Raw genomic sequence first — 10631 nt, 5'->3', positions numbered from 1 at the left:
TTCGAGCATTAACTCGATGACCTGAGATATCGTAAAAATTTTCAAGAATATCTTTGAGGGCCATAGCATGCTGTAAATCTGTCTTAGAGAAATAACCAAGTTGTCTACAAAGAACAAGTGAGATAAATCAGGTCCTGAACGAGATAATCTAATAGAACTCTACTTGCCATTAAAATAGTCGATTGAATATCATGTCCTGACCATTCCATACATAGCACAAACATATAAGGGGATAACAGGCAACCCTGTCTAACGCCTCTGAGAGGCTTAAACTTTGGAGTTGGCACTCCATTCCACAAAATTTGCATGGTAGAGTTTGAAATTGCTTATATGATCATTCTCATAAGGAACTTCGGTATGCCAATAGCTTAAAGGGAACTATAAATAAAATCCTACCGTAAACTATCATAAGCCTTTTCAAGATCGATTTTAATAGTTTTCCATCTTTTATTCTTAGCCTTCATAGAGTGTATGACCTCTTGGGCTATAAGGATCTTATCCAAAATATTTCTTCTAGCAATAAAATCGGCTTGCTCATGAGAAATAATTTTTGGGAAGATTATCCAGAATCGATTATCTATTACCTTCAAAATAAGCTTGTATAAAATAAAACAAAGGTTAATAGGTTGAAATTGTGAAAACTCCTCAAAATTAAGGACTTTAGGCACTAGAATTATAAAGGTATTATTGAGCTCTTGATCAATAGAGCTCCACTAAAAACTCCTTTAACCCAATCACAAATAGCTTCCCCAATAATGTCGCATTGATTCTGAAAGAAGCAGGCATGGAAACCATCACTACCTGGAACCTTTAAAGAGGCCATATGAAATAGAGAAGTCTTAATTTCCTCATTAGAGATTGCTTTCCTAAAAAACTCTTTATCACATTAGTCAATTTGAGGGAATGAACTAGAAGGTAAAACTTTCCTAAGAATCAGCTGTTCCCCATATAATTTCTAGAAAAAATTAACTGCTTCTTGTCGAATGTCACTTGGATTGTAATTCCAATCCCCTAACTGGTTTTTCAAGGCGATGATAAGATTAGCCTTTCTCATTTTAATTGTGCGATGATGAAAGAATATAGTATTCCGATCTCCCAAATTAATCCAATCACACCTGGATTTCTGCTTTCAAAGTAACTCTTCATGATAAAGAACAAATTCTAACTCCTCCATAGTCTCCATCTCCTTATGAATCAAATAATTTGAATTCGAACGTTTCAAAGCCCTCTCTATACCAGATAAGAAGTGGATTAACTTTTTTTTCGTGCTCTAATAATCCCATAAACAGATTTATTCTAGACCTTAAGGTTAGCAATTAAATTAGAATGGGACTCAAACATATCACCATCATACCTCCAAATCTCTTTGACGAAGTTGGAAAAGCTTGGATGTTCAGCCCATCCTGCCAAACAACGAAAATGTTACCCTTTAGGCAAATAGAGTGTTGGATTAAAATTAAGGAGGAAAGGTCGATAATTTAATTTGAGCCTAGTAAGATGAGTAACCATGCAATTTGGAAAGGCTTGAACCCAAGCATCATTACCTAGAGCATGATTAAGTATTTTAAAAGTCCCTCTTCTATGCCAAGTAAATAATAGACTCCTGAAACCCAAATCATGTAGACCATTAAAATCAACAAACTCTCCAAAATAAGGACATTTTATCTCGCTAGAGCTTTCTCCTTTTTTTCTCATCGAAGGATAGAATAACATTAAAATCATTAATTGCCATCCAAGGAATCGAGATAGGAAGAATAATCACTCTCATTTGTTCCCAAAGCACAATTCTTTTCTTCTTTTTTTTTGGACTTCTATGGAAAAATGCGATAAAAACATATTGAGAAGGAATGTTGCTATGGATTCGAGCCAAAATGTATTAAGGGTGATTATAGAGAACCTCTAAACTGACAATGTTTTTCCACCCAATCCAAATACCTCCTAAAAACCCCACCGCTTCAACTCAATGAGAACATTGAAAACCTAACTTGGCAATTACTTCATTAGCTTTCCTTCCACTAGTCCTTAGTTCCAGCAAACTAACAATATCTGGTTTATATTCTAGATTATACTCCTTATAAATTCGAGGAAACTTAGAGCTCGCACACCCTTGAAAGTTTCAAAAAAAAAAGTGATAGATTCAAATCCATAATTATAGAATAAATCAAATCAAAATTAGACTTACTGACGAAATACCAGCCCAAAAATGAGTTACTTTCTTGCTTTATTAGGGTCATTATTTGTTATGCCCTTTATAGCTTGATAATTTATTAATTCAACCACACTGATCATCGATTCGGACAAGGAACCTAGGTACTAGAAATTTTAAAGATAGTTCCTCTATACTAAATAGTCCTGTTAAGCTTCTTGCCTTTCCGTCCCTAGAAAAAAATTCCTCCAATAGAACGTACACCCGCGACCACACCTCTACTACTTACCTCCTCCATTTGACCAAAGGATTCGAGTGCAAATTCTCCTTAAAAACAACAACCAAATGCTTATTGGAATCCAATATACTATTTTCTCTAGACAACGAAACCTCTAAATTCCCTTCAAAGATCGAGTTGAAATGGGAAGAAAGAGCAGTTTTATTTTTGGCATTAGGAGATTTCACCACCGATTGGTCGCTAATGTTCTTACCAGGTTCAGGCTCATCATTTAAAATAGCAGCTGGGTTTCCTTATCTTGATTTATCATTGCCGAACCTTCCACACCATTCCCTGATTTGTCACTTTGATGAATCTATACCTATCCAATAAATTAATAAACCCTAATCTATTACGTTTGAATCGATGATTCCCTAGCCTATTGATGCTAAATCACTCCCAATCGAAACATCAATGTAGCCAACCTTTCCATTGCCTTTAGGCTCTTTTGCACTAATACTAGCATTTTGACCCACTACTTTCACATAGCCCAAAGAAAAGGCCTGCTTAGGATTTTTAAGAGATGGTGTATAAACACTAGCAATGTCGTCAGATTTTAAAAATTATACCCTTCAGCTCCATTAATTTTATTGACCAAATCCTCTCCATGCCTTTCCTCCTGCAAATTCTCCATTTCATTATGATTTTCTAGCACATTAAATCTAGATTTGATAGCCAATTTCCTATTAATTTTGGCGTCAATCTTTTTAGAATCCTTAGGATTTCGCCTATTGCGTCTCTCAACGATCATCCACGGGCCTTAGACGTCGTTGTTGTTGGACAAGCCATTTCCCTCTAGTGCCGTATTCGTCATTTTCTCTCCACCACTATTCGGGGTTTCATCAGTAGCTTCCCCTGAATTTATCACCTTTATAGAACAAAACTCCTTCATATGCCCATACACTCACATTAGAAACATAAAATATCTCGTTTATCGTAATTTGTGATAGCTGAGGTTTGTCTAAACTAACATAGATCGTTATGCACACAAATTTACCTATTGCTCGGTTATTGGTATTGAAGTTTAGCTTAACAACCTTTCCGACTAGTCTATCGATCTTCCATAAAATTTTCTCTTTTTGTGCATATAACCTGAGAGTTTGGGGAACCTTATCCATGATATTACCACACTAGGAAAAGGTTGTGCAAGGTCAAACTTAATGGACCATGGCTGAATTGTCAAGTATTGACCGAAGATGATCAAGGCCCTTAAGAAAAAACTCGTTCATAATCTTTTGGGTTCCAAAATTCTAGAAAATAACCATTTACAATGTCCATCAAACTGAAAGGCTGACTTGGCTTCCACAAAGCATAGATTTTGTTTTGAAGCATTGCATACCCAATGCTCCTATCTAAAAGCTTAAACACCGTAGTGTAAGTCATATCATTGATTAACAACTGATTAATTCTCTTCGAGAAATTAATTGATGGGATACCGTTCACAAGTGACCTCATGATGTCTTATTCCATAAAGGTAAAGTCATCATCTTCTTCGATACCTGATCTACCATTCTTCCCTCTGAAAGCATGAGAACTTTTCCTTGACAACCTCTCTTTCCATGAAAATAGTGTGTCTGGGTCCAATTCCCCCGCCATCACCATATCCGAATTCGCTTCCTCATTCTGATAAGCCTCACATTTACATTCTTCATTGATAGAACTATTAGTTGTCATTTTCATTGAATTATTTAGGTGTCAATTTAATACATAACACTTCTCTTTTACATCAAGGGCTTTAACAACTATTGGATTGAAATTTTAAAATTTAGAAAATGTGTAATGACTTATTTGGCCTTCCAATTTTACCAAAAAAAATCTTTTTAGCTATTCATTTATTTTTTTATCTCTTTTAGCCCTTAAATTTATATTATTTGTCAAATCACTCCAAAATAGATGAAAACGTTAACATTTAGTAACTTTGCTGATGTGGCATCCACGTAGCTTTCAACATGCATGACATGATAGCAATTAATTAATTTTTTTAAATTAAAAAATATTAAAAATAATTTTATATATTTTAAATTTTTTTAATAATTTTTAAAATTTTTAAATTTAATTAATTGTTGACGTGGTATCGACATGAAAATTCACGTGCCTGCTATGTTAACAAAGCTAACAATTAACTTTTTCATTCATTTTGAGGTAATTTGATAAACAGCACAATTTTAAAGGTTAAAATAGACAAAAAAAATTAAATAAAAGACTAAAATAAATTTTTTTATAAAATTAGAGGGCGAATAAATTACTATACCGTTAAAACAATATAAAACTAAAATTGATTAAATATTAAATATAGAATAAATTTACCACATAACTAATAACTTAATCTAGATCAAAATTTCAAAAATTTTGCTTTAAAATATTTATAAATCTCAAAATACAAAAGAAAATGAAAATAAATTCTTTATTCCTCATAAGAATAGTATAAATGGCATCACAAGATTTCACATGCATGATTAATAGGCCCCCATACCAGGATGATGTGTCACGTTGACCCCTTTCTCTTCTGTTTTTTTCTTTTCTCAAAAACGCAACAAAATCATCTCCCATTGGCTGTTACGATTGTGTCACCCATAACTCGTTCCCACGAACTCACTTCTTCTTTCTATTTCACTTACCCTGTTTTCTTCTCTTTTGTTGAATGGTTTTTGCAGCAACCCCTGTTTCAATTAATCAGTTTCATTTCTTTTTTTTTTTCTCTTTCCAAATTCAAGTTTCAAAGTTTCGCTGGTCAAAGTTGAGTTTTCAATGGAATGATATTTTTTTTTCTGTATTTTAGTCTCTCTTCAAAAATCCCAGCTTTAATAAAATAGATAAATAAAGAAAAAAATATTTTATATATATTTCTTGTTCCTCTTTTGTATATGACAGTTGGATTCTTACGGGTGGCATGAAGCCTTAGCTAATACTACGAGCTAGAAGTTTTACGGAGTCATAGTCGTATTTGAATTTTCTTCGTTATTTGATTCTGTGTCTAATCTTCTGTACATTTACTTAGAAAATAAAGAAAGAGAGAGAAGAGTCAAGGGGTTTAGGTAGAAAATTTGGGTGGTTTATTTATTATAAAAAAAGGAAAGACCATGAATTGGGGAATTTCCTAGAAGTATCCTTTAATGGGTATCAATTAATTTCTTTGGAATTCTGGTTGGAACTCCTTTTCTTTTCTTTTCTTCTTTTTTTTTTTTTTTTTGCTTTTAATTTTACATGTTTGGGCAAGAAGAAAAAAACCGGCTTGCCGGCACTGCTGCTGACGCCGACCGGCAACCATATCTACGGTCAATTTCTTGGACCGACCGTTCAGCAAGTAAGCCGAACCCAAAACCGCCTCCGAACACAAAAGGGAGATCATGTTTGCCTCCTCTTTGTATAAAAAGAAGGCCGGTGGAAGAGTGGCCAAACGCTGGCTCTGATGACCTTGGTGTTTGGCCTCATCCCCAGACGCCTAGAGGCTCTGTTAAGCCCCTTCCGAGTCCCGGTTCCAATAGGGAGTTTCAGTTGAGGAGAGATAAGCTAGCTTTCTATGACAAAGAGTGCTCCAGGATTGCGGATCATATATATTTAGGGAGTGATGCCGTCGCTAAGAACAGGGAAATTTTGGCCAAGAATGGGATTACTCATGTGTTGAACTGTGTTGGTTTTGTTTGTCCCGAGTATTTCAAGAACGATCTTGTTTACAAGACGCTATGGTTACAAGACAACCCGTCCGAGGATATCACTAGCATTTTGTATGATGTGTTTGATTACTTCGAGGATGTTCGGGAACAAGGCGGGAGGGTTTTGGTGCACTGCTGTCAGGGAGTATCCAGATCGACTTCTTTGGTGATTGCGTATCTCATGTGGAGGGAAGTGCAGAGCTTCGATGATGCATTTCAGTATGTGAAGACAGCTCGTGGCGTGACTAATCCCAATACAGGGTTCGCTTTCCAACTTTTGCAGTGCCAAAAGAGGGTGCATGCGGCGCCTGCAAGCCCGAATTCTTTGCTTAGAATGTATAAAATGGCTCCACACTCCTCGTATGATGCTCTTCATCTTGTGCCAAAACTGTTGAATCATCCAGGTATACAAGGGCTTGACTCCCGTGGGGCCTTCATTGTGCATGTTCCTTCAGCTATTTATGTTTGGGTTGGAAAGAAATGCAGCAATATTATGTCCAACAGGGCTAGTTTGGCTGCCAATCAGGTTATTCGATATGAACGGGCGCAGGGTCCTATTATAACTGTTAGAGAAGGGGAAGAGCCTGTGAAATTCTGGGATGCTCTTGCTATGGGACAGGTCTCAGCAGCTGCTGAAGCAACCAATATTTGCGTTGGTGAACGGAAGGTAGGCGATTATGATTTGGATTTTGAGCTTTTCCATAAGGCACTTGCTGGTGGTGTTGTTCCACCATTTTCAGTGTCTGCTGCTGAATCAGAAACTTGCCTTCCTGCCAGAGAGAGTGGATGGGGTAGGCTAAGGCAGAAGTTTGCTAATGGCATCATGAAAGAATTTGTCAATTCATCCAAATTGGGTTGTAACTTGACTCCTGGCACTGATAGGTCAGATATGATTGTCGACGACACTCGTAGAGATTCAGAAGCAGAAGATAATGTTTCACTCTCTTCACCATCCTCGCCATCAATCATTCCATGTGGTTCACCCGAGTCCTTTGATTGTTTCCCAGATACTAGCCCGATTCGAAGTAAAGATCCGTGTGAAGATGTAGACCAATCAGTTACTCCTTGTGATTCTCCATTGGCACCAAGGTCCCCTTGTGGTTCACCAAGTTCTTTTTCTAGTTTTGCGGCTAGCAGCCCAAAATTCAGTTCCAAGTCTCCTACACTTTCACCTTCAACGTCTGACTATGGCAGTTCATTCGCTTTTTCGCCTTCATCCTCTAATTGGTCTGACTTTTCGTATATGTCTTCTCGGCAACCTTCACCTTCAGGCCTGGAAGCTATTGATATTTATTCTTGTTTACAATCTAAAGAAATTTCCCTTTCACCCAAAAAAACATTTTCTTCTGATCATACTTTGAGTGTGGCAATTACTGGTTCGCCTTGTAAAGGTACTTCACCGTCACTTGCTGAGCGCCGAGGGAGTCATCCTCCACCACGCATGGTGTTACCATCAGTTGATGAACAAGTCCCCAGGAATCTTGTGAGGTCTTGGTCTTTTTCTATGCCCGAGTTGGATGATGATGATGTAATGAATGGTGTAGATTGTAATCAATATGAGCCCGAAGATGATTCAGAGGAGTTAATGTTAGATGCTGAAGTTGTTGCCGTTAGCATTAAGTCACATGGGAGGACTGAAAATCAAAGTGAATACAGTGAATGTCATGCTCAATCCGGTGCAGTCTTTGAGAAGCCTAGAGGAGTAACCACCATGGCTCTATATCAGTGGCCTACACTGAGTAAAGTGGAGATGCGTGGATCTCATCACATCCTTGAGTCTGGAGCAGCATATATGTTGTTAGCTCCAGATGCAAGTGATTGTTCCGGTGTTTTATATATCTGGCTAGGCCGTGAAGTTATGTGCGGAAAAGGTCAAAGCCGATCTGAAAACTCAGGTGGCACAAACAAGGATAGTCATCCTCATTGGGAATCTATTGGCCGTGAATTTCTTAACAAAATGGATTTGCCATTAAATGCCTCAGTGCAGGTAAACCTTACTTTGGAAGTTATATAACAAATTATGTTTTCATTAAAATCTGTGGTTACTTATGTTCATGTAAATAGCTTATTAGCTTTAATACTCTGATTTCTAACTATGAACCAATAAAGTAGAATCACCTTCCATCTAGTGATAAAGAAGATAACACATAAACATCTAGTTTGGTGGCATTAATGATCTATGAAGTTAGTTTCTTTGATAAATATTAAGAGGTTAGACCGGTTAAGTCGGAGATCTATGTGTATATTTGCCCTATCACTAAAACTGATACTGGAGTACAAGCTGATCAAACTTGCTGATGCCAAACGAACCAATACGCTCATGCTTGCGGATGTGAGTCTTAGATTATTGATCATCTCGGTTGTGTGCCGTGGGGTGTAAAGCATCACAGGATGACATTCATGCTTGTATATTGTATATTGATGGCATTCATGCTGTATTCTTTCATTTGTATATTGTATATTGTTGGCATTCATGCTTGTATATTGTATATTGATGGCATTCATGCTGTATTCTTTCATTTGTAAAGCCATTCCCCAGCATGCATATGATGGGGTCTTCTAAACCACTTTTTTTTATCATCATGGTTTTGATTAGTTTGAGCTACATTTTTTAATGTCTGAAACTTCATTTGCGAAACACAGGTAGTCATAGAAGGCGAGGAGCCGGAGCAATTTTGTAAGCTTTTCAACTGTTATACCGATGCCAAAGGCTGAACAAAGCAACAACCATGATTGAGAGGAGCTTGAACCATTCCAATCCTCAATGGATAGGCAGAATTGATGGAGATCAATACCGCAATTGTAGATCGAGTAAAACGGGGAGTTGGCATCCCAAGCAGTGGAAGCAAGGGGTTTATATCCTGCTTGTGCGATGTATTGCTGACGAAGATCTCAGACATTGTTTAACAAAAAGAAAAAAAAAAAACACGAACTGGAAGTAATGCATCTATTACCATAAGCTGTTCATTGTTCTGCAGTGAGCCTGTGGGGTAAGGTACATCAAAGTCCAACAACAAAAGCGGTTGTGCCTTTTGGGTTGAAAAGAAAAATCAAAATCATTGGGCACCAGACACCAAGCACTAGCAGTTTTTGTAACTTTGTATCCATAAACATGCTAATTTGAACTCTTTAATAGATCGTGTTTAGCATAATATTTCAAAAAACGATGATCGGTGAAAGGTAAAAGAAAGGGAAACCATTTATCTCTGCAGTCCCTACAATTGTTTGGGTAAGGCTGGCATTAACGAGCATGGCCATGTCTCAACCTAAACATTAACTGTCTTGTCTTGTCTAAGTGGTTGGACAAAAGCTCGAGACATGATGTTAACCTAGCAGGTAAGCTATTACCAAACGTACGACGGTTTTTTAAACTTATTTGTTTTTAGGGTTGAATAAAAAAGAAGTGTGTGTGTGTTTTTTTGTATTTATTTATGTTTAATATTAGTATTTAAAATATTATAAAAAAGAATTTAAAAAATCAATGAATTTACTCAATCCGAGCTGGATTAATTCAATTATTTATAATATTTGGTTTGATTTGATTTTGTTAAAAAGTCAAAACAATCAAAACTTATCAACCATGTTAACAAATCATATTTATTTAAAATTAAGATTTGAAGGAAGTGAATTAAAAGACTTCTAAAGAAAATCAATTTTGAGATTTTACAAACATTCAACCTCTGTTATATCAATTTCTCAAGTCTATTTTAGACTTCAGTTTAAAAAGAGCTTTAATAAAAATAATAGCCACCAGTCAATTTAATTAATTATTACTTACAGTTTTCAATTTCTTTTTATAATCTTTTCAACTAATAATAAAAACTAATTTTAAATTAAGCTTTAAAAACTAATTTTAAATTAAGCATTATTAAACTAATAATTTTAAATTTTTAAAGTTATCTATTAAACTATTATTTGTCTTTGTATTCCGAGTCAAACAGTAACACAAATTCGATTAAAAAATTACAAAAATACCTTTTCGTATTTTATATAAAGTGTATTATTAGAAGATATTTTAGTCTTTTATTTTTGAAAAATGAATAAAAATATGCAAACCAACACTAATCACATTAATAAACCTTAAATTTACTACTTAACTAAAGTTCTATTTTAATAATTTTATATATTTGAGTTCTAAATATGTAATTTTTACACGTATCTGGCGTGTGATAAGATTTCTAGTATAAATTAAATTTGTGTTGATTAATTAGAATGACAATGTTAAATGCATTATTTAGAAATTAAAAAAAAACATATACTAAGTTGACTTTAAAGGAAGAAGTAACTCCTTATATATTTTTATATAATACTTGAAATTAATTATAATTTTTTCGGTTCTTTTCAAATTTATGTTCTCTAATATTAATAATAAAGTTAATAAAAATCGAATTAAAAGAAAGGCAACCATCTCTGCACTTTTTGTACATTAAAGATTTGATACTTATTTTATTTTAAAATTTTAGTTCATCTATGTTTTATATTTAAAAATTTTGTTAAATTTTAAAATAAGAGAGAAAGGTTAAAATTCAAAGTATGAAGTAAAAATATTTTAACC

General features: G+C 35.0%; 1 protein-coding gene across 1 annotated transcript; it reads left to right on the top strand.

Moving 5' to 3' along the window:
- Window positions 1-4875: 4875 nt before the first annotated feature.
- On the top strand, window positions 4876-9502 carry LOC108486739 (protein-tyrosine-phosphatase MKP1-like). The gene is made up of 2 exons (XM_017790944.2): window positions 4876-8063; window positions 8720-9502. The coding sequence occupies exons 1-2, from the start codon at window positions 5628-5630 to the stop codon at window positions 8789-8791; spliced, it is 2508 nt and encodes an 835-aa protein (XP_017646433.1). The 5' UTR covers window positions 4876-5627; the 3' UTR covers window positions 8792-9502.
- The last annotated feature ends 1129 nt before the right edge of the window (window positions 9503-10631 follow it).

Source organism: Gossypium arboreum, chromosome 3 (genome assembly GCF_025698485.1).
Source record: "Gossypium arboreum isolate Shixiya-1 chromosome 3, ASM2569848v2, whole genome shotgun sequence".
NCBI classification, from domain to species: domain Eukaryota; kingdom Viridiplantae; phylum Streptophyta; class Magnoliopsida; order Malvales; family Malvaceae; genus Gossypium; species Gossypium arboreum.
The sequence above is the reverse complement of the archived record's forward strand: the minus strand, read 5'-3'. Positions and strand labels throughout refer to the sequence as shown.